The sequence below is a fragment of the Pteronotus mesoamericanus genome, unplaced genomic scaffold (genome assembly GCF_021234165.1).
Source record: "Pteronotus mesoamericanus isolate MK-2021 breed Mesoamerican mustached bat unplaced genomic scaffold, CSHL_Meso_final contig_75, whole genome shotgun sequence".
Classification (NCBI taxonomy): Eukaryota; Metazoa; Chordata; class Mammalia; order Chiroptera; family Mormoopidae; genus Pteronotus; species Pteronotus mesoamericanus.
In genome coordinates this window covers 4,568,080-4,593,351 of record NW_026555249.1, presented here as the reverse complement: position 1 = coordinate 4,593,351, position 25,272 = coordinate 4,568,080, and the positions used below count along the sequence as shown (strand labels likewise).

The following is a 25,272-nucleotide window of genomic DNA, read 5'->3' as shown; positions in this document are numbered from 1 at the left end:
TTGTTTCTCATTCAGAATTTAAGGCATGAGCCCATATGTAAATTTTCTGGTACAGCCTTCTAAACGTACCCTTGTATTTTTATCCTAAACTGCACTGAATGAATGATAGTTCTAATTCTTCATGAGGCTACATTTGGGCTAGCTTGTTTTTCCTGAGCTACCTAACCTGTCCATGTCTCCTAATAATAAGCCGCTGTAACCTGAGGTTACTGTGTGCATGAGCCCTGGTCCTTGCAGTCGGAAAGAGCTTAATGAACACATAACGTAATGGAGAATGAAAGATACACTTTTAAGCCTGATTTCCAAAGTTACTTGTTGTTTATCTGCATGTAAGGATAAGTGGTAAAAAGACGGTAAGCCCTGAAAATCCTGAAAATTCTATATTAGTAATGTATAGTAATTGTATTTTTTCAATGTTGTATTTAAGATTATAATTATGGAAAGACATGAAAGATAAAAGGCACCAAATGGCTAAAAATATTTCTATTTTTGACTCTGAATTCAAAGTAAATTAGTTCTTTTCTTTTCTTTTTTAAAATAGGGCTATACATCATTTTGGAATGACTGTATATCATCTGGATTACGTGGCTGTATGTTAATTGAATTAGCGTTAAGAGGAAGGTTGCAACTAGAGGCTTGTGGAATGAGACGTAAAAGTCTATTAACAAGAAAGGTAAGAGGAGTACTAAATAACATATCCCTGCTCAAGAGTTTGTGCTGCCTAAAAATAGTGTTTCTACTAACATCTTTCAGAAATTAAAGAGGAAGTTGATTTTAAAGTTAAGTTTTTATTAAATCATGTTTCTGTGTATTTTTTTCATTCTTGGTTTCCTGGTTCTTTGTGCATAATGAGTAATGTAATTCATTGTTATAATCATTGGCCATTGCATCTCACATATTCAGAAAGACTCCAAACTTCATTTGATGCTTCTTAAAGCTATACTGTATTTTGCCATGTATAATCCACTTCTTTGTATACCATATACCCACAATTTTGGTCCGAACTTTCAGAAAAAAATCTTACATTTTAATTTTTAAATTCAATTATTTATTTATTTATATTTAGAAACAAAACCAATGATCATATTCCAGAGCATTATTTTGCATACGGATTATCGTTACTGCTTTCTAGAGTTACACTTTTAACGCATACGCATAAATAAAAGAATTAAAAACATTTGAATAGGTATGGGATTAGTACTACCCCTGTATAATGCACATCCTTATTTTTCCCTCAAAAAACTTGAGCAAAAGAGAGCGCATTATACACGGCAAAATACGGTAATTTGGAAAGACCTGACATAACTTTCATTGTGTTTCTTGGGGGCATGGTGTTTCAGAACTGTTTTTTCCCTTAATATAGTGTCCTAATGAAATCCAAAACGTTTTAGGTCAGAAGGGAAGTTTTATTATTGGTATGCTATAGAAAGTAATAATCCCATAGGAAAGAAAGCCATAAATGATTCTTTAAAGGTGTATACAAAGTAAACAGTATAGGAGAAAATACTTTTCATGGGATTTTAAAATTAAATCTTGTCTGGGTATTTAAAATAAAGTCAAATGAGCTGACATGAAGTTAGTTTTAAAATTACTGTTTAAGATAACTATATTATAAAGCAGAGTATAATTTCATTTTACTGTGCAACCACAGAATTATGGAGGAAAAGACCTTAAGAATCTGCCATTACAGTTATTGATGAAATATACACATAGGTTGCTAGTAGTTATAGTAGTTGCGAGTAATTTTGCATTAATGTTATGGAGCCCAGACCTGAAGAGAAAATACATCGATACAGGTTCTTTGTGCTGATACGGATACTTTGTGTGGGAACAAGACATGTTTAGTTCTAAGTCCGCCACGTGTTGTCCTTGACCTGGGGGATACAGCGGTGCCTGAGACACATGTCCCCTGCCTGTGTGGGCTTACTGTCCAGTCTCCGTGCTTTTGTGATCTTAAGTAAGTAGGTAGTTGATAGGTCTTTGGAAAAATACTCCAGTGTCATTTAATTTACCCACTTAAACCAGTTTTCTTTGTAGCTGTTCTATTTTCTTACCTGCTCCATCAGAGAAAACTAAGCAGTATTAATTTTCAGATGTTCAGATACATCATATAACTCCATTAATTCTCTTAAAATTCCGCCTTGTGTTCCAGTCTGAGAGAGTTGTGCTTTGGTTCTGTTGGGATTTCCTGTGACATACCTACTGCTCTCAACCCTCTGTTTTCTGGATATAATATTTTCTTCCATTCTTGTGGGAGGAAACTGGATACTTTGAATTCCTGTCGATGCATTTGACTGGCAGTAGAATGTTAGATATAAATTATTTTTCCATAGAATTTTTGAAGGTATTTCCCCATATTCTTCTACTATACAGACAGTTGCCATTAAAGTTTGACTCCCTTCTGATATTCATTGTTTTTATGATACCTGCTTTTTTCTTTCCAGGAGCATTTGGGATCTTCTTTTTATTACTGGTGTTCTGAAATTGTATGATTTGCCTTGATGTGGGTCTTTAACAATTTGTTAATGCATGCTCTCTTTCAATTTGAAAATGTGTCTTTTGGTTTTGGAAAGTTTCCTTACATTTCTTTTATCTTCTGCCCTCCATTTTCTAGGACTTTATCAGTTGAATGTGGACCTCTTGGCTATTTTTTTTCCCCCCTGATTTTTATTTCCCAGTTTTACTGAGATGTAATTCACATTGAGAGGCTCTTTGACCTCTCTTCTCTTTAACCCTCTTGGGTATTTTTTTATTATGGCTTTCATGTTTTTTATTTCCAGGAGCCATTTCTTGTTTTGTTTTATTTTATTTTATTTTATTTTATTGTGGCTTCTCATTCTTGTTTTATGGATGTAGTATCTTTAAAATCTTTGATATTATGGCTCTTCTGAAAATTTCCTTTATCTGTGTTATCTGTGTTTCATCAAAGTTCTTATTTCCTTTCTTTTTTGGTCTCCTTGCTGCTGCTGATGTTCCCTCAAATGTCTTGTCGCCCTTGGTTATCTGTTCAGATTGAAGGAGACTTCCTCCTCCAAAGGGGAAAAAAAACAAAGTAGAAATTACATGTGGTGGGCACAGAATATTTGCCAGCAGGCTTCATGTTACTGACTTTTATTAGGGAGTTTAGAACTTACTCTGAGTCAGAAGAGTTTTAAGCAGAAACAGTGGAATGCATAGTAAGATTTGTCTTTTATAAAGATCAGTGAAGAGAATAGATTGAAAGGGTTATAACTAGTTAGGGAACTCAAATGTATCCACGTGAAAGATAACCAGGTTAGGTAGACAAGAATAATTGCAGAGGTGATGGAGGAACGTGGTCCCTCTAGATAGATTAGAGGACAGAATTTTGTGGGGAAAAAAGATCTACTTGTATCCAGGTTATTGTGATCCTGATGTAAGACCTCTCTCAAAGTGGAGGGTGGGGGCGGTGGGTGGGCCTGAGGTGCGCACTGAGGCTAGATTGCATGGACTTAAGGAGTGAGTGGGAAGGAGGAAGTAGTGTGGTAGGACCCCAGTATATGGACATACAACTTTTTCTCCCTAGGTTCTCCTTTTCTCCTGTTCTCTCTGACCCCCTTTTGAAAGCATGGTTTCCAAGAGCACTGTCCAAAGAGCTTTCTGCGATGATGAGAATGTTCTGCATCTGCACTGTCCAGTATGATAGCCACTAGCCGCATTTGTCTGTGAGCCAGACCCTTGAAATGTGACTAGTGCCAATTGGGACACGCTGTGAATAAAAACACACTGTATTTTGAAGATTTACCATGGAAGAAGAAGGATATAAACTATCTCAATTTAAACATACTTATTGCAGCCCTGGCCAGGGCTCACTTGGCTGGCGTGTCACCCCGTACACCAACAGGGTGTGGGTTTGATCCCTGGTTGGGGTGCGTACGGATGGCAGCCGGTTGATGTTTCTCTTTCGCGTCCATTTTCCCTCCCTCTGTAAAATCAATAAACATATCCTTGGGTGAGGATTAAAAAATAGATTAAAACAATTTATTGCATGTTAATATTTTGGCTATAGTGGGTTAAGTCAAATATATTAAAATAATTAATTCCACCTGTTTTTTTCTTTCTTTAGTATAACTACTAAAATTTTTAAAGATGGATTTGTGGTATGCATTTGTGGTTCTTCAATATATTTCTATAGGGTCACACTGTCTCAAATAGATATTGTATGTATATTGTAACCTTTTAGAAGAAGATTACATTTTTTTGGACAAAAATGTAAAGGCCACATTGTTGAGGACAAATTTAAGAGAGGACTGTTGCATTTAAAAAAATAATGCTCTTAAATTTCATAACATTTTAATAGCTAACATAGAGTAATAGAACAGATTTAAATTTGATATTATACAGTTTAAACTAGAAATTTATTGCTTAGGCAGCAAGAGCATTAACGAAGGCTATAGTGATCTATTACTTAGCTAAAGCAGTGTAGCATTTTTCTGTCTCATCCCCCAACTCTGGAGTTCTCCACTGCTAAGGTGGAGTCTGTATCCCAATATAGTTTAGAAAAAGATTTGTAGCATTTAAAAATTTTATGTAATGAAGCCTATCGGTATTTTCTTTGTCAGAACTTTGAAAAAACCTTTCTCACCCTCAGAATTATATTTCATTATATAAATCTTTATTTTATTGTGGTATAAGCTCTGAGGAGTCATCTTACTTAATTTTTATGGCTAATTTGTTAGTTTTAATAACATTTATTGACAAGTTTATTTTTCTACTGATTAAATGCTACCTTGTATCATATACTGAATTTTAATGTATAATTGAAACTGTTTCTGGAATTAATGAATGTTTAAAAAATGAATTATGGGTAAATTAGCCCAAGGTTGAGTAGTGAAAATAATTATAGTTATTATAAACTCTTCTAGCACTTTGCTTTACTAATTAAGCTTATTTTCATTCATGATTTTAGTTAATCTGCTTGGGTTAAATGTTGGATTTTCTTAATATAGAATTAATTTAAAATCTGAACTTTGATACTGAATGTACACTTGGGGCTTTAGCCACAATGAATTCGTTGCATAATTGTTTAAGTTTTTCATTTAAAGAGATCAAGTGAGAGAGAAGGAATCTGTGGGTCATTTCTTGCTAATGCTTCCCTTTCAGGTGATCTGTAAGTCTGACGCCCCAACAGGGGATGTGCTTCTCGACGAAGCTCTCAAGCACGTTAAGGAGACTCAGCCTCCAGAAACTGTCCAGAACTGGATTGAATTACTTAGTGGTAAGTTGTGTGTAAACTAAAAATTGAATTCTGTTAAAAATTTTTTTTGGTGAAAGTTTAAAATCCTTTTAAAAGGAACTTAGATAAAATAGCCAAGAGCTTGTTTTGTTATTTAGGCAAAGTTGTAAATTATCAGTCACTGAACCGGGAAAGTGGTGGTTTTTAAAATTTCATGCCCATAAGCAAGACTGAGCAGATGCTGAATGAGATGTTAACATTCTTCTCCAGAGCTCTCATCGTTCTTTCTTTATCAGGACTACCTCAAACTCCCTGATTCTGGGTAGGCTAGGTTACTTTGGTAACAAACAGCCCCCAAACCTCCAAGGCTTAAAACGGTAGTTTCTGTCTCACTCATGCAGTCAGCCTGGCGTGCCCCCGCCACTCCGCCTCTGACCGCGGCCCCTCTTCGGGGCCTTCATTTGTTGCTGTTGGGAAAGGAAGATGGCACAGCAGGTCTCCCAGGCTCTTCAGTTGCAGCTCAGAAATGGCGTGTTCCAGGTTTCGTCGGTCAGAGCAAGTCACATGGCCTCTCCTGATTTTAAGGAGATGGGAAAGCGAGACTCTAGCGGAGAACCTGCAATACTCGGTGGACAGCAAGCACTACTGACTACTGCATATATATTATTTGTGTATTTGTATAATCTTCTAGATAGAGAGCTGCTTCAGGAGAACAAGACCTAATTTATCCTGTTCTTTCTCTCTTCTGTTAACATAAAACATACCTCTGCATACAGTTGACCGTTGAACAGCTTGAACTCCATGGGTCCACTTACATATGATATTTTTCAATGAATACTATAATTGTATTTTTTTCCCCTTAGGACTTTCTTAATAATATTTTCTTCTGGCTTACTTTATTGTAAGACTACAGTATATAATACATATAACAAAATAAAATATGTTAATCAACTTTATGTTACTGGTAAGGCTTCTGGTCACCAGGAGGCTATTAGTAGTTAAGTTTTTGGGGAGTCAAAAGTTACACATGGATTTTTGACTGTTCAAGGGCCAGCAACCCTACCACATGTGTTGTTTAAGGCCCAGCTGTACATGTACTGTTATTTTCATTTTATGTGCAGACCTATTGTTGCTTAGCATAACTGTTTTAAACACATGTGGACTTTGTCAGAGATTGGTAATGAACGAGGTCATTTTTTTACTTACAGAGTTTCTAAAATAACAATCCCTATTATGAAGATGTTCTTTTAGTAATAAAACTTTGAGTTTTGCATGTTGGATTATTTAAAAATTGAAGACACATACTACATTCTTTGCTAATAGGGCAATAATGGATACTTTACACCTAGGGCAGGTTTATTCTTCTTTTTGATAGGAAACACTTTGATAGAGAACAGGTTATCTTGATAATTTTGAAATTTTGTTTTTTTGACCAGCTTCTTGTAGATCTTGTAAAGTTTTTTACCTCATTGAGTGAGAGAAACTTTATTCTTTCCCTTCTTTCTTTTTTGTTAAATATTTATTTATTTTTAGAGGGAGGGGAAGGGAAGGAGAAAGTAAGGGAGAACATTGATTTGTTGCCTCTCCCATGCCCCCAACTGAGGACCTGCCCCACAACCCAGGTATGTGCCCTGACCTGGAATTGAACTGGTGGACCTTTAGTTCTCAGGGTGATGCTCAGTTCACTGAATCACACTTGCCAGGGCTACTCTTTCCTTTCTTTGTGCTTATGAGATTACTGATGTCTTAACTGATCATTTCTTCTGCAGGAATCTTTTAAAATTACTTTGCCCATTGGATGAGGATTTGTTTGGTTAAAACTAGATAATACAGTCCACAATTCCGCTTACTCAACACATACCAATAGAGCATGTCACTGTGCCCAGCACATTGTCATCCCTCTCTCATTAGCCGTCTTCCACTTATGCCTGTTGGTGACATACTGCCATCTGACAGACTCAGAGATTAACATCAGCTCTATATATTAAGTATTAACAAATAGAGTTATTTTAGAAAAGAATGGAAGTTCTACTAACTTATAACTGTATCCTAATGGATCATTTTGTACATTCTTTGAAGATCATTGACCTAAGCAGTCTTTGGGTAGAGCTCATTTTGTGCTGCCATTGTTGACCACCTCTGATATTGCAAATTACCATTTGCAGTTAGGTTCTCAGCTGACCAGAAGGAGGATTTCTCAAAGTCTCCCTGGGGTGGAGAGATACCCAGGGGTTAATTTTATTATTACTTATACTGTGCATCATGCATGCTAAACCTACTGCTATATTGTGAATATTACTTATATATGTGTACATCTCATTAATTTAAAAATTAATATACATATATTTGAGGCAAAGACTTAAAAATGTTTAACAACTTTTTAAGAATAAAGAGTTTCTGGCTTTCTGAAATCTTAAGGCATGTAGTTGATCAACTTGGTCACAAGGTGTCACTAGACTGCCAAATTTATGAACAGCTGCTTTTAGTTTTGTAATTTAATGTCAAGGGAGACAGGTGTTTTGTAGTAAAATTATGTAGGTAGATGTTCTACTGAAGTAATTGCTGGGCAGAGGACATAGCCTTTGAGGAACTTTTCGTCTCTGTATATACCATATTTTGCTGTGCAAAATGCGCTCCTGTGTATACTGTGCATCCACGTTTTTGGTCCAAATTTCCAGGAAAAAGAATTTTTTTTTTTTATGGTATATAGATATGGGATTAGTACTACCCACATATAATGTGCCTCCTTATTTTTCCCTTAAAAAATTTGGGCAAAAAGGGCGTATTATACATGGCGAAATATGGTACTTCTCTCAGTTTCCGTTACAGAAAAGTGAATAAGTAAATTCTATATGTTTTAAATTTGCTTTTTAACTTAATAAAGTCTCTTCATATAAACAGTGAATAGAGACTGATGAATAATAATATGTAATGTAATACAATCAGTAATATCTTTAATCTAGAATTTTTAGTGCTTTTTTTTCAGGCATTTATTACAAGTATTTAAAAGGTTTTTAATATTCAGCTTAAATTGAAGCAGCTAAATTTTTAGTAGCTAGTATAGGTTAAACCTTTATTGTGTCTTCTCTTTACTCATCCAACTACCTTTCTCCCATCCCAGTTTATACTGGTTTCTTAAAGTATGCTAATCTCAGGGGTGAATTTTTTCTTTGGATTTTGCTTAATTTGGTTCTTTTAAAATAAAAAGCAGATCAGGATACCAAGACACTTGGACCTCTCAGTTATTTTACTGGGGTGCCCAAAATAGTATTAAACAGCATCTGCATGTTACACTGGTTTAGTCTTCTGCTTATGAGGTTTCTTCATTCTTTCAAATACCTGAGGAGATCTTAACGTGTTTGTTGAAGGGAGCACAAAAAGTTTGTCCTTTTCCAGGATATTGCTACAGAAGAAGATGATGTTTAAACCCTTTTTATTACTTCCCCTGAGGCAGAAAAGATTGCCCATAAGAAGGTGTAGCCTTAAGTGAAACACCTTATTTGAAGGTGGGTCTGTATTAAGGCTCTTTTCATTTTTAGTAGCAATACTAAACTGTAAGTTATCATATATTGGAATTGAGGAATTTCTTACAGTTATGTTGTAAGCATCACTTGTTCCATTGGTTACAATATACATGATTTAATTGTGAATAAGTTGTAGATGAACCTTGGTATGATGTCAGTACAATAGTCGGTAAGTCATAAACTGCTGATCGCATTTATTTCCTGTGAAAAAGAAAAAAATTATTGTATAGCAGCATGAGGGGGGGGTTGTTTTTGTTTTTTAGGTCTGCAAAGAGAAATTTAACTATGGGTTTCTCAATAATCTTAATTACCTCTCATTCCCCACCTTTGCCTCTCTCTCCTACCTGCCCTGCTGCCCAATTGTTTGGAAATACATGGCCAAGATATTCTCTGAGGCATAGAATATATTCCTATTTGACTAGTGAATTGCTAGGGAATGCTACTTCTTTGATAATTGACAAATTATTATAAGCATAATTGATTAATCCTAGAATTGAACTATAGTTTTTTTATAGGCTTTTATGTAAATTTGGCTATTGAGTAATTTGTTAAAAAAATTTTTTTTGATTGTATTTCTTTCCATTACCTTTTAGTCCCCTTAAACCCCTCTCCCCTGGGCAGTCATCACCCTGTTACCCATGTCCATGAGTCCTCCTTCCTTCGTGCTCAGTCCCTCTACCCCCCACTCGCCCCACCTCTTAGCTGTCATTCTGCTCTCAATCCATGAGTTTCCCTCTATTTTCCTTGTTAGTTCAGTTTGTTCATTAGATTCCACATACGAGTGAAATCATACGGTATTTATCTTTCTCTGACTGACTTATTTCACTTAGCATAATGTTCTCCAGGTCCATCTGTGCTGTTACAAAGCGTAAAAGTTCCTTTTTTGTGGCTGAGTAGTATTCCATTGTGTAAATGCCCCCCAGTTGTTTTATCCACTCATCTACTGATGGACACTTGGGAGTAATTTCTGTTTACAAGTTTAAATTTCCAAAAGTTAATTGAGAATGTTAGAAAACACAACCTTGTCAATTCCAGCCTAATGACTTAGGCTGCCTACCACTTGCCAATGGCATAAGGAAGCCAATACAGAACCCAGTCTGTGTGGTGAACGGTGCACCAGGCAGGCATTTCCTGGGGAGACAGCGGGGGTGGTACAACAATGAAAATTCTCCATGTGACCATCCCGTCCACTTTATTTCTTCTGCCTCGAGTGCCGGCTCCTCTCCCTTTTGTAGGAAGTCGAATCCTGCTGGATTTCAAAATTTAGCTTGGAAGTTCTTTGTCCTGGAACTTTCGTAGATATACCCCTTAACCTCAAGCCTGAGAAATTTCTTATTTCTCTGGGCACGTTGTTCATACTGTTTTAATGGCCCTATTTGCATCTAATTCTAGCCTGCATAGTTAGTTTTATTATGACTCTTTTTTTCTTCTCTTGATTTTAAATTTCTACAGTTAGAAATATGTCTTACTTACATTTGTATTTTCAGTACTCAACATGATTTTTTTTAATGCCATTATAAATATGGTAAATAAATATGGTAAATTCTTTCTGCCAAAGTGTTGATTCTTGCATGGATAAATAACAATAACTAACATTTCTTGAGAGCTTACCAGGTACCAGGTTTTGTTCGAAGAACTTGTTACATCTTAACTCATTTAATCCTAATAATAACCATATGCACTGAATATACTTATCTTCACTTTACAGATGAGAAAAGAGAGATTAAGGAACCCTGCCCAAAGTCTCAGAGCTAGGAGATGACCAAGCTGAAATTCATGCCTACCGGTCTGGCTTGCTGTTATAACATATTAGGCTATAATGCTTCATTAAATAACTGTTAATGATGTCTTAACATTAAATGTAGGTGTGAGCTTGTTTGACACCAGAAATGGAAATAAGGTTTCATGTATTATTAAATTATGTTTTTCTTTTATATGATTAGGTTTTAAAGTCTAATAGGGCCCCCAAATATATTTTAGCTCTCACTCATTCATTCATTCATTCATTCTTACCCTAGGGCATTTTTATTTCCATGACTTTTAGAGAGGTTGGGACAGAGAGAAACATTAAACATTTGTCTCCCGTATGTGGCCAAACAGGGGATCATACACACCCAGACTGTAGACCACACGTGCCCAGACCCAGACCAGGATCAAACATGCAGTCTAGCCATGTGCCCTTGACTGGGAATCGAGCCCAGAGCCTTTCTGTTACAGATGATGCTCCAGCCAACTGAGCCACACTGGCCAGGGCAGCTCTTCTCCTTTCTGAAGTTACCGAGGAAGTTGAATGCAGTGATTGTCTTTTGTGGAAGCTAATTTGCCAGGTTTTTTTTTTAATTGGAAAAAGTCATATTGTCTCTAAATGTAGGTGGTGACTTCAGTTTACTAATAATTCATGGTACCAACCCTTTATTATTTAAGTTTGTAGTTACACAGAGTGAATCACAAAATGAAACATAGCAGTTCCAGATCATTTACTCATTTAGAAAAATAGTTCTTGCCCTGGCCAGGTGGCTCGGTTAATTAGTGTTTTCCACTTCCCCCAAAAGTTTCAGGTTCAATTCCTGATTAGGGCACGTTACCTAGGTTGTGAGTTCGATCCCCAGTTGGGGCATGTATGGGAGGCAGCCGATTGATGTTTCTCTCTCTCTCTGTCCCTTCCTCTCTCTCTAAAATCAATAAACATATCCTTTGGCGAGGATTAAAGAAGAACAATCTTTTCTCTTCATTGTGTTCATGTTTTTCTTTAAATTATTTAGATATTTTTGTAACCATTTTAAAGTTCTTATCTATTAAGTCCATCATTTCTGTGGCCTGTATTTTGTTTGATTTGGGTGACTGTTTCTGTTGGTTTTTTCTTTTCCCCTCTTAGTTTTAGGTCACGTTTTCCATCTTTGCAAGGTTAGCAATTTTATCGTATGCTGGACATTGAGTGCCATGCCGTTGAGTGCTGAATTTTACTGTCTTCTTTTATATAGAGTGTTGAATTGATAGTCAGTTAAATTGTTTGTGGATTGGCTTGTTTTTGAACTTTGTTAGGCCAGGTCTAGAGTAGCCTTTTATTCAAGGTCTAGCTTAGTCCTCCTACTGAGCTTGGAGCCTTCTGGAGTCCTGTCTGAATGTCCTGTGTATTCATTGAGCCTTTCCACTGAGGCTAGTTGGCCGTCAAATTTTTTAATCCCTGTTCAGTTTACAAATTTCTGGTAATTTTTCTTTGCCTAACGTTGTAGAATTTCACGCTGAAACATGTGTGGCTTTGTTTTCAGCCAGATTCAAGGGAACAGACCTTGCGGATTTTTAGAGCTCTTAACGTAACCTGCACAGTTCCCTCTTCTCCAGTGCTCGGCTGTGCAGATCTCAGTTGCTTTTGCCTCTGACCTCTGCTGTCTTAACCCAGCAGGACTCCTGTGCTCTGCTTTGGGTCTTCTCTCCTACTCTGTTTCCTTTACTGTGCCTTTAGGTAGTAAATTTGGGCAATAATAGGGCTCACTTAGGTTTCTTTCAAGGATCACAGCTCTGGGCTGCCATTGGACTAGCAGGTGAAAACAGTTGTTTCATATATTTTATCCAGATTTCTCATTGTTTAACGTCAGAATGCAAGTCCAGGACTGATTACTCTATCATAGCCGTGTATTTTTTAGTGTTGACTCACATGGTGAAATAATTTTGCCGATAGCCCACTGAATAGTAGTAGACTTTAAGACAGCAAGACAGCACTGTGCACCAGAATTTTCTGTGAGTGTGGAAGTGTTCCATTTCTGTGATATCCGAACAACAGCCTTGGCCACACATGACTGTTGAGCACATGAAATGTGGCTTGTGCAACTGAGGAACTGAATTCTTTTTATTGATTTAAATTTAATAGCCCCATGGGGTTACTGACTCCCATAGTAGACAGTACACTTTAAGGTTTTCTCTCAGTATTATAAAATTTCAACCTTAATAGCTTTTGTATATAATAAAAGTTCCTATGGTTGATCTTTAACATGCCCCAATTTAGAAAATTACTGTAGTGTTTTTTTTTTTTTAAACAATAAACATAGTTACACGTTCATTGGAGATCATTTGGAAAATACAAAACATACAAAAGAAAATTTATCACACATAATTCCCATAATAACCAATGTCTGGACTGGGGATCGAACTGCATCCTAGGTATGTGCCCTGACCGGAATTGAACCTGCAACTTTTTGGGTATGGGACGATGTAGCAACCAACTGAGCAACACTGACCAGGATAAGATTAATATTTTGATATATTTCCTTTCAGTCTTCTATAGGGAAAAACTGTTTTAGGTAAAAAAATCGTTTGGTTTATTTTAAATATTTCTGTCTCAAAAGAAAATGTGTATTTATAACAAGATTAAAATGTTGAAGATGTTTAGTCCTTGAAGAATTAGCTTTATATTGTCACCAAAGACTGCCATAGCCTAAACAGGCTTTTCTATCTTTATAGGTTGGGTATATGTAGTAGGAGATTCAGGAATAACATATTGGTCAGGAAACTTTTTTTTTCTTTTATCTCTTTGTTGCATATTGGTGTTTAACAGAAAATAAACATCTTATTTTGCTATTGGCTGCTTTCTGACAACAGCTGGAGAAAAGCCAAACATAATTTAACACTTGGCTCATTTTCACATTGGGTTACTTGATTTGAACACTGCTTTCAGTTCTGTCGTTTGAGTAACTACTATGCCTGAAAATGTTCCAGGTGCTTAGAATCCAAAGGCCAGGTGTTCAAGGGGTTCATGGTTTATTTGACAAGAAAACACAGTTGTATTTTTCTTCTGATTCTCTGGAGTGAAAAACAGTTGAGTTTTACTATTTATTTTAATAGTACAAAATTTTATAAAATTAGCAGATCTTCTCTATCATCTTTTTCAAATTAAATTTTCAAATCCAGTTAACGTAATATATAATTATGTAATATAATGCAATATATAATAACATGTAATATAATACAATATTAGTTTCCATTGTACAGTATAGTGATTAGACATTTATATATTTTATGAAGTAATCACCCCGATAAGTCTATTTATTGACTCTATTCCCTATGCTGTAATTTACGTCCCTAAGATCTATTTTATAATTGGCAATTTGTACATCTTAATCCCTTCACCCTTTTCACCCAAGCCCTACGCCCTGCCCCCTGCCACTGTGACCATCTGGCATCTCTAACTATACATATACTCTGTACCTGTGAGTTTGTTTCTGTTTTGTTTGTATGTTTGTTTTTTAGATTCCACATGTAAGTAAAATCATATGGTATTTGTCTTTCTCTGACTAACTGATTTCACTGAGCATAATGCCCTGTAGGTCCATCCATGTTGTCACAAATGGCAAGATTTCATTATTTTTTATGGCTGAGTAAGAATCCATTGTATGTATGCACCACATCTTTCTCCATTTATCTTTTAGTAGACACGCTGCTTCCATATCTTGACTATTATAAATAATCTTGCAGTGAATATAGCAGTTCATGTATTCTTCTGAGTTAGTGTTTTGGATTTCTTTGGATATATTCCCAGAAGTGGAATTGCTGGATCATATGGTAGTGCTAATTTTAATTTTTTTGAGGAACTGCTTTACTGTTTTTCCCTGGTGGTTGCACCAGTTTACAATTCCACCAACAGTTTACAGGGTTCCCTTGTCTCCACATCTTCCCCAGCTCTTGTTGTTTGTTGGCTTATTGATGAAAGTCATTCTGACAGGTGTGTGGTGGTATGGCATTGTGGTTTGGATTTGCGTTTTCCCTTATAATTAGTGATGTCGAGCATCTTTTCATGTCTATTGGCCATCTGTATGTACTCTTTGGAGCAATGTCTATTTAGGTCCTCTGCCCATTTTTTAATTGGATTATTTGGGTTTTTTGGTGTTGAGTTCTTTATATATTTTGGGTATTAACCCTTTATTAAATGCATCATTGGCTAATGTGTTCTTCTAGTCTTTTTTGTATTGTTGACAGTTTCCTTTGCTATGCCAAAACTTTTTAGTTTGATGTAGTCCCATTTGTTTATTTTTTATTTCCCTGGCCTGGGGAGACATATCCAAAAAAATGTTACTGAGAGCGATGTCAGAATTTACTGCCTATATTTTCTTCTATGAGTTTTATGGTTTCAGGCCTTACATTTCAGCCTTTCATCCACTTTGGGTTTATTTTTGTATATGTTGTAAGAAAATGGCCTAGTTTTACTGCTTGTGCCCAGCTTGGGGCTCTCTGGTAGGAGCTACAAGGTGGTCTGCGGTTAGTTGCTGCTTATGCTGGGTTTGGAGCTGCTTGGGAGTGCCTCTTCTGCAAACCAAGTCTGGCTGCCACTTGCTGGTCTTAGGACCCTTTGGTGGGTACCATGATGTGAGCTGAGGCCAGCTGCCACTTTTGTGGAGTTTGTGGCTACTTAGTTGAGGCTATGTTCCAAGACGAGTGCTTCCTGTGTATGCCAGGCTTGGGGCTACTTGATGGTAGTTACAATGCAAGTTGAAACCTGTTGGTGCTTGTTCTAGACTTGAGATAGTTTAGCTAGCTCATTGAGGACAGCCACTGCTTTGTGGATCTTTGAGTGATTTTAGAAAAGTCCACAGCCCGAGCTGAGGCAGGTTGCCTGCTTGGAGGAGCTGCTGGAAGTTGTTCTGCTGGGCACACCTGTTGTGTGGGGTGGGTGGGGTTTCACTGAATCGCCTGGGCGGGGACCACTGGAGTTAGCAGGGTCATGGAGAGCTCAGATTAGGGCCTGCCTCCGCTGGGCTGGCTGGGTGGGGGAGGGCTCCGCGGAGGAACAGTGGCACCCTGGGAGAGAGCAGCCCCCACCCTGCTCCTCTAGCGCTTTCCTTGAAGCTGGCCAGTTTAGTTTCTTCCTGTGTGTCCCTGGTGCTTTTGGAGCCGCGGCCTCTGCACTGGAGCCCAGTGCGAATGACTTCGTTGTAGTGGATCTGTGTGCCGCCAGCCTCCCAGCAGGAATGCCTGGGCCTCCCGCAGCCCTTGTCCTCAGTGCCGTGCAGTCCCTGCTGGTTTCCACAGCCAGATGTTACATGTTACGGGGGCTCCTCTTCCCACCACTGGCGCCTTGGGCTGGGGAGCCCAGTGTGGGGCGGAGGCCTCTTGTTCTTTGGCACCTCTGCAGCTGAGGCCACGTCCCCTGTTTCATGTCTCTGCCTCTCCTACCAGTCCCGTAGCGGCTGCTTCTTTATGTCCTTTGTTATAGCATTTAAATTCAGCTAGTTTTCAGGTGGTTCTCAGTCATGATTGTTTTATAATTTAGTTGTATTTTTGATATAGTAATGGGAGAAGGCAAGGACAGTGTGTACCCTGCCATCTTGACTGGAAGGCAATACCTGTCATTTCTAATTATTGAAATCTTTTATTTAGGTGAAACATGGAATCCGTTAAAACTGCATTATCAGTTAAGAAATGTGCGAGAACGATTAGCTAAAAACCTGGTAGAAAAGGGCGTATTGACAACAGAGAAACAGAACTTCCTACTTTTTGACATGACAACACATCCCCTCACCAACAACAACATTAAGCAGCGCCTCATCAAGAAGGTCCAGGAAGCCGTTCTTGACAAGTGGGTGAATGACCCTCACCGCATGGACAAGCGCCTGCTGGCCCTCATTTACCTAGCCCATGCCTCAGACGTCCTGGAGAATGCTTTCGCTCCCCTTCTGGACGAGCAGTATGACTTGGCCACCAAGAGAGTGCGGCAGCTCCTCGACTTGGATCCCGAGGTGGAAAGTCTGAAGGCCAGCACCAACGAGGTCCTGTGGGCGGTGGTGGCCGCGTTCACCAAGTAACTCTGCTCAGAATGGAGTGTTCTCCTTTCTCTACAAGCCTGTAGCTTTTGGTCTGTTGGCTTCCAAGTTTCTTCAGTTTGTTTTCTCTACACTAACATTGGCTTTTGTGTTGTGAAATAATAGGCAACTTTTTTTTTTTTTAAATGTATGCAGGATTCTGCTGGTACGAGAGGCTTTCCTCTTTCTGTTTAAAAAGAAGGTTTACTGCCATATTGGCATTCCATTATCACTGTTACCTGTTTTGGGTCACTGGTGTGCTTTGACTTGCAGAGTACCTCCAGTCTTCTCACCTGCACACCTTTGGATTACCTCAGGTTGTGTTTTTCCCACATGCACATGTACATCTCACATTCTGTCTGCAATTCAGACAGAAGTCACAAAAAGGCCTTTAATTTACCAAAGGTGAAAAAATGTATGTATTAGGACATTTTATATATAGACCTCAGTTGAGATGTATACTTAGCAAAATTATTTTTAAAATTGAAACAACATATAAATAATACAAAATGCCCCTTGAATTTTGCTTACCATGAAAATCTCTTATACCATTTGTTATAATTTTAACTATGAAATAATACAGGTCCAGTTGTTTCATAAAGCCACTTTGTGGTGAGCTGCATTCCAGGTATGCTGTATATAGTTGGAATTATATATAAATTACCCCTTCTTAGGGCCACCGCTGCCTCCATCTTAGTATCTGGCAAGATTTAATCAGTTTTACACCTGGTACCCCTCACTTTGCCTATTATTATTTAATGACAGAATAGAGCTCTAATCACTGAGAAAGAAAGAGGTGTGTCTGATTGGTCCCAAGATTCTTTGAGCTGTGCCATTCATGACACTCTGCAATTTTTTTTGCTTTTACTGTTTTATCATTTCTATAGGGAAGAGGCTTGTGACCAGTACTAATCTTGAGTACAGTATTTTTGTTTGTTGATCACAAGTAAATTAATGTCTTCTCTTAAATGCCCTTTATTTACACTATTTTGAGAAAAAAAATCAAATGTCACTTATAGCAGATTTGCATGTTAGCAAGTAATGACTACGGTCAGATGATTAAGAATTTTATAACAGAAAGCTCTGCTATGTTTTAATTTTTATATACAATTATGACATTGTAAGAATATAAACCTTTGATTTTTAAAATTTATTTTTACTATTTCTTTATCACTGCTTATTATATCACCATTCGTTTCATAATGTAAATACTATATATTGAACAAATTAAATGTCAAATTTTTTATTACCATAGTTCATGTTAATAGTGGGGCTTTCAGGTATCTAAATTTTTTGGTTAACATTCAATGCAAAAATACTAGACAGTGTATAACTTTAGATTTGAATTTTAAGGGATTCTCTAATATGTACACTATCTTTTTATCTCAAATAAAAAATAAACTATGATTTTGAAAGTGCCTGAATTAGAGCAAGCATGTCATTTGTATTTTTGTATTCTTAGTTTTCTATCTAATTAAGTTTCACTTAGCCTTGTATAGCATGGTAATATTTTAATGCAAGCTTTTCTTATAAGGCCAGATAATAAATATTTTAGGATTTTGGCACATATGGTATCTGTTGGAACTACTCAACTCTGCTGAATGAAAGTCATTGTAGACAGTGCAAGTCAATGGGTGAGGCTGTGTTCTAATAAAACCTGAGTCACAGAGACAGGCAACTGTCTACAGGCAGTAGTTTGCCAGTCCCCATTTTAATGCATGAGAGAGGACAGATTTTCTGTCCCTTACAGTAACCTCCTTTGCCGCCAAAAATGACACAACTGGTGGTAAGTATGTATAGAAAGTATTAGCCTATAATTTCTTCCCATAAAATGGATTCTGGAAACTGATGCCAGTATTGGAATTTCTTTTCAGGTGAAGATTTATTGTTTTTCCCTTGAAAAGATTTTAGAAGTAATGGATATTCCTAAGGGAGTCTTCATTTCAGCAGCATCATTGTTCTCAGGCAACGGGAAAGGCCGGGCCTGAACTTGGGGCAGGGTTGCGGGGCAGCGTGCATGCTGGCTCCACCTGTGCGGCTCCACCTGTGCGGCTCCACCTGTGCGGCTCCACCCGTGCGGCTCCACCCGTGTGGCTCCACCCGTGCGTCGCCCCAGCGCCAGCACCCGTTCTTGGGGGCGGAGAGAGAAAGGGTGCAGCCTGGAGGTGGAAGGCCGCTGACTACACTCCTCTCTAAAGCCCGGGACACTCTAAAGCCTGGGCAGGTGGCGTGACTCTGTGAAATATTTACTGTGTGTGGTAGAAGCAGTATTTTCATGGGTTCATGCCGCTTGGGTTCAAAGCCTTCAGATCCAAGAATCAGGCAGTGAATTTTAATATAAAACTTAGGTAAAGATCTGTTGTGCAAAGAGTTAGTTGCTGTGGTTTTTTGACTTTTTTAATTGAGGTGTATTCCCTAAAATGACAGGATCTGGAACAACGTTCTAAAAGAAGGGACAAAGGAAACTTACTGAATGCATGTTCTGTGCCTAGTTAGGTATTTCATACCTTGTTTTGAACTCCCAAAACCCCAATAACTATCTTCATTTAATGAAGAACAGGCTTGGAGAGGATGATTTGCCCAAACTCACATTATCTGGTAAGCGTTTGAGCTTTAAATCCTGAAGTGATTGAATAACAGTAATGGCATTCAACTACAATATATCCTTTCCTATTGGGGCACTAGGTGGGGGGCTTCTTTTCTCTCTCAGACAAAAACAGAATAGCAGGCATCCGTGCAAGAAACCGTCATGCCTGTGCAAAATAACTGATGAAAAGGACATCCTTGTTTTATAATATCTTGGTATAACTCACATTTATTATAATATCTTGGTGTAACTCACAAAAATTATTTTTTAGGGATGAAACAGTTGACGAATTCTGTATGTTCTCAGAAGAAAAAAGCATTGCCAGGTGTCAGATGGCCATGAACCCCCCCGGCCCACTGCAGCAGGCTTGCCCAGGCCCCTCGGCATGTTCTGTCCCTGGGTTCTTCCCACTGCTTGTGAGCTGATGGTGGCCATGCTCTTTCCACATACAACAAACCTTTGAACTTGGTTATCACCCAAAAGGAAGTGAAAGAGGCTAGCGTCTGGCTGCTTCGGCGGCAACCTTGGACCAATGAGTAGTGGCATCCAGCCTGATGATGACCAGGGTCCGTAACTGCCAGGCAGGCATGGCTGCTACTTCTGCCCAAGGAGCAAGGGAACCGTCAGTCACCTGCCTGTGAGGTATTTATTTTGTGATGTTCAATTCTGACTTCATGGCCTCTCCATCTTGTACTCACTATATATTGTCAGGTAATATTGTTTGTTTCACTGTCATTTAGGTGAAGGTGACTGACTGACAGCCTCAGGTAATTTCCAATTCGTTGCAGCCCATCCAGTCCCAGAGCACTATACCTGGCTCTTGTGAGTTCTGCACAACCGTCATGTAGTCAGTGGTACCAGTAAGGAAGTATTAATATTCATCACCTTGCAGGCTGCCCTTCAAAGGGGTACGGGTGGTAACATTGTTCATGTTGATGTGCACATTTTCTCAGCCCCGTGTTTGAATGACATGGTGGTTTACATGGGTGCACAGTAAGGCCCCATTAGCATCATTATGGAATGGTGTGCAGTTTTCTTTTTGTGCTTATGTTGTAGAGCGCTTTCAGGACAAGCACACGTTGTTCTTTTTAAATCATTTTTGGCTTCATTACGTAACTTTGTTAAATCTATTAACGGACATTTGGATTACTCATGTTTTTCATTATTGCAAACAGCATTTTAAATGTACATATATCTTTATATTTGACTTCTGTCGGAGGAATTAATAGAAATTAATTTGCTCAAACTGTATGTCTTGAAAATGTAAAAGGTAAAGCCACATTGATTTGTAAGATGCATGTTTGAACTTACGTGTTCATCAGTAATGTGAATGCTGGTTTCCCTACACCCTGGCAAGTACTGTAGAGGGTCTTATCAACCTGGTCTTTGCCAAGCTAATATGAGAGAATTACCAATTTGTTTTAATTATTGGGGGGGGGGGGAGGGTTGGTTATCATTTATTGTCTTTATTGGTAATTTGTATTTTTTTTTCTCTGAGTTACCTATTCATGTTTTTTATTCATTGTTCTAATGGCCATCTTTCAATGAATTGATTCATCAGGACCTTTCATATATTATGGATGTTAACCCTGTGTCTGTGATGCCCCAGCCTTCAGAGTTGGTACATGGTGAGTGTTTTTTTTAACATTCCATAGAACGTAAGGTAGAGTGTTGAGCATGGAATCTGTGGAGACCTTAACTGTCCTATTACAGTCATCTGTGTGGTGGTCAGATTTGGGGTATGTATGTATATTTCATAAAAATTTGGGGGGTATGATTAATTATAAGTATAAAAATTATATAAACAAATGTATATCCTATGAGTACCTGTGTATATAAGCATTTCACATAATTTTTATACTTAAAACACAAATGGAAGATCACATAAAACAAATGCAGAGTCTAATGAATTCTTTTAAGGTGATACATTTGCAGCCGTCACCTAGGTCAAGAGGTGGAACTTGCCAGCTGTCCAGAAGCTCTTCAAGGCTCCCTTCCAGTTACCATCCCCTGGTCCCAACCCAGTGTACGTCTCTCATACCATTGTTCTGTTTCTTTTTTCATTTGTTCAGTGAGTGTAAGTTTCTCCTAATTTATAGGTTCTCCTCCTAACCCTCATCTCTTGTTTTTTCCCTTGCTGAGTATTTGTTGATGAAATTGGATTACTTGTCCTGAGCGTTTCCCAAAGTTTGGATTTCGCTGATTGCATCTACATGTAGTTTAGTGTGTTTTTCCGACTTCTTCCTTCCCAGGAATTAGTCATTGGATCTAGAGGCCTCAACAGATTCAGGCTGGTGTGTGTGGTCAACACGGTTTGCTAGGTGGCGGTGGCGTGTTCTTCCATCTGGGGGCACGCACCCCCTCTCTGCTTTTGAGATGTTCGCAGCCTTGCTGCTCACTTCTTAGATCCTGGGATTTATTGCGGTGATATTTTAATTCTTGCCATTTCTCCTTTATTAGCTAGAATTTTTCTATAAAGAGAAACTTCACCTTATCTTTATTACCTTTTAGTACAATTCATAGATGAAAGGCGGGATACATTCTAACCCTAAATTATGATTAAGTACTTAATAACCCTAGCATTCACCAAAGGTGACTGAGTAGCTTTTTTTAATATTATGAATGTACGGAAATAAAAATTGTTTGATCATCATTAGTTTTCTTCATGAGAGCCAGGATTCTCTATGAGGAAAAGTGAAGGCACAGCTTTAAGACGGGAGATAGAAAAACCTTGCGGTTCTAAATTAAAATAGGAAGTATCAATGTAAACTTACGAGGTACTTTACTTGTTTTTATTTTTTATTGTACAATGTACACAACATGAAACTTTCCATTTTAACCATTTTTTAGTGTACAGTTCAGCGCTGCAGGTTTTTGTAGTTGTGCTGCATCTGCATTTTAAGAACAGTGTCATCATACATTGTAGGCCCCCCTTTTAATCGTCTTAACTCTTCCGCTAAATACATACTTAATAAATACACACTTGCTAATTTATCAGTCTTCAGAAAAGGCTTGTGAGCAGTGTTCCCTGAGTTTGTATGCAGGCGACAGCCTATCTACCGCCTTTCATTTGAAAGTCAGTTTGGATGAAATTCTTGGTTCACATGTTTTTTCTCTCATGTATCTTACATTCTTTTTGGCATAAAGCATTACTGTCAAAGTCTGATTAGTATATGATTTTCTTCCCCACATGAATGCCTTATTCTTTTTGCTTGAAGCCCACGGGATTCCTCCCGCCCCGCGCCCGCCAATTTTTTCCCAGTGCTGCTACAGTATGTCTTGGTTTGGTCTTTCTGGAATGGCGTGGTCTTTCAATATGTAGCGTCAAATGTTTTTGTTCTCATTTTCAGGAAAGTGGAAGTTTTAGTACTTGAAGGTCTGTTCCTTTGTTTAGGTTTTCTTCTTTGGGAGCTGCTACTGTGCTGGGGCCGGCAGAAGTAACGCCTGCGTGAGTGTGGTTGGTAGGGAAATAATATGAGTGTAATATAGTTTTAATTTGAACATTTCACCTAAAATGTCAAATGGTGTGCTTGAGAGTTACAGAATTACGTGCTTATGATTTTATAATAAAAGATTTTGTCATAAAAAGGAGCATTATTTGGGCCAGACCCTGTGTATCTTCTATATTTGTCAGTTTTGCTTGGGTTCTGTTCTTTCTTCATTACTGATATTTAAACAGTTTACCCTTTTTATTTTCTCTTAAGACATTATTGTGTTTATTTACTGTGAATGATCTTTTAGTTTAGTCTTCTTTGAAATTGTTTTTCTCTGAGTTTTAATGCCCATTTTAAGTTTTTTTCTAATTTCAGTTTATATCATTCATATTTTCTTAATGTGTTTTAATTTATTTTGAAGTATTACAGTTTTCATTGGTTTCTTGGGCACGACTTTCCGGTGTGCTTTTGTTGTCTGGAGGGCGTGTATTTGCTTCTTGTGCTCCTTTTTCATTGTGTGGGATTTGGACTAGATCATCTTTTGTTGCCCATTTTTACATGAAGTTACCTTTCTATTAGGAGGGGCAGGTGGGCCCGGGTAGCTTTTCTAACGGTGTTTATTCTCTAGGCCCTCTGTCTGCTGTTTTGGTGGAGTGTGAAGAAAAACAGCAGCTTACTTTCCGAGGTTGGATTCTGCTCCCCTTTACCTCGGCCCTGCTTTTCATGATCTCCGATGTTCTTGTCCTGCTCAATTCAGATTCTGTTCTTGAAACGTCTCCTCGGTGTTGGGAATTGGCAGGTCTGTTTTGAGAGTATGAGACCTGCATCGGCCCTTCTTGCCTTCACCTGGGAGCCCACATGCTTGCCCACTGTGAGGGGGTGAAAACACGAGTCCAGCCTCAGCAGCTGCTACCCTGGTGCTCCTCTGAACTCCTGCCGATTATGGGGGGGGGGGGGGGCGGGCAGTGGGGGTGGTCCCGGGGCTGTAAGATGCCCTGTTGCTTCCTTCTCCTTGGCTTTGCACAGATCCTGATACCAAATTGGTCTTTTTGGTAGTTTGTCCCTGCCACTTGTATACTTTGGGGGTTTGGGGAGTACTTTCACACTGAGTTTTGTGTAGATGTTTACGAGGTTTTTCTGTGCTCGTTGCTCTGTGTGTGTGTGTGCTGTTGGCAGTAGGCCGTAAGCAATGGTGGGATATGAGACACTAAAACTCGGTCACCATTCTGCCCTCCTGCTTGACTCTGCTGCGGTGGCCCCCAATAGTTTGTATGTGGTTTGGGCAAATTATGAGTCTTTGGCTTAATAATAAAGCCTGTGAATTTACCATATTCACTTTATGATTAAAACAATGTATTTGGCTTTTTAGGTGGGTTTTTTCCTTTCTTGCTTTTAAATCTATAACCACTCTCGAATTTTATTTTGTTGTCAGGAATTTATTTTGTTGCAAGGGAGTCGGCTGGCCCGCTTGCCCCCATACTTGCTACCCTCAAATACTTAGTCAATTTTTCCAGAATCAGGTACTGAATAATCTTATGTTTTCTGCCACCAACTTAGAATATTCCCGGTGTTTTCTTTGAATTCAGAAATACGATACATACATATATTTGGCTTTTTCCAGTGGTTTGCTTGTTCAGTTCCATGGAAGAGAGGCCACTTTTAATTACGGTCGTTTTTGGTAATGTTATAACAGGGCTAGTCCCACTCTTACTATGCTTTTTCAAAATTCTTCTGTTTTTACATGTGGACCAAATGGACTTTAGAATAATTTTGTCAGGTTAAAAAATTCTTTTGAGATTATGGTTGGACTTACATTGTACTCATAAGCTAGTCTGGGGAGAATTGAAATCTTTATAGCATTGAGTTGTCCTATTCATGAATAAGCTATATCTCTCCATTTGTTTATCTTTTTTATGTCTCTTAATAGAATTTTTTTTTTTAGGTTTGCCAGTCCTTGCTAAGGTTAAATATATTTTTCCATTGCTATTGAGATTAGGTGTTTTTTTTTCATATGTTCTGTTGGTTATTATTTATATACAGGAAAGCTCTTGTTTTGGTGAATAATTTTTGATAGTTACCTTACTGAATTCTAATACTTTAATAGTTTTTAAATTCACGTGCTTGTGTTTACATCTGCCTCACTATATCATGAGCAAATTATGATGTATTTTGTTTATTTTCATTATTTACACCCCTTTTTAAAAATTTTGCCTGATTGTGTTGGCTTGTACCTTCAGAACATGTTATTCAACATAACAATGAACATCTTTTTGGTGTGTATTCCTGACTTTAATGGGAATGAATCTGGAGCTTTTCCATTACAGTATGGTGCAGGCTTTTAAAAACTGTCTACTGACATCTTCCACCATTTCTTTTTCTTTTGTCCTACTCATCTGATGAACTACAAGCCATTTCATACATTCCTGGAATTAACATCACTTAGGCTTGGAATTTGCTAAACCTGATTGTTTAGTGGGGGCGGGGGGTGGTTATCAAGCTTGCCCTTGGCCCGGTGTTGGCCAGCAGTGGACCTGTTAGAGCCCTGCTTGTAAGCATTTTCCCGTTCATTCCTCAGGATGAGAGGAAAGTGGGTACCAGCCGATTTTAACCTTTACTCAGATACTTGGCTGCTCTGGCGGTATCGGAAGACGGGGTGTGGATTGGTGCTTGCTGTGCCCTCCGGTGGGCGAGCTGTGGCCGCTGTTCTCTCCCTGCATCCGATCAGCTCTTTTGTCACAGGATC

At 38.2% G+C, this 25,272-nt stretch overlaps 1 protein-coding gene across 2 annotated transcripts in view; it reads left to right on the top strand.

Annotated features, from left to right (window-relative positions):
• GOLPH3 (golgi phosphoprotein 3) overlaps positions 1–17,925 on the top strand; it is a 43,163-nt gene extending 25,238 nt beyond the window's left edge. Inside the window, exons 2-4 of one of the 2 annotated variants that reach the window (XM_054583912.1) lie at positions 542–673; positions 5,122–5,236; positions 16,087–17,925. In XM_054583912.1, the coding sequence (XP_054439887.1) occupies positions 542–673; positions 5,122–5,236; positions 16,087–16,511 (672 nt within the window). In that variant the 3' untranslated portion in view covers positions 16,512–17,925. The remainder of the gene's footprint in view (positions 1–541; positions 674–5,121; positions 5,237–16,086) is intronic. The other variant, XM_054583913.1, reaches the window with a different exon arrangement.
• Positions 17,926–25,272: the final 7,347 nt, after the last annotated feature.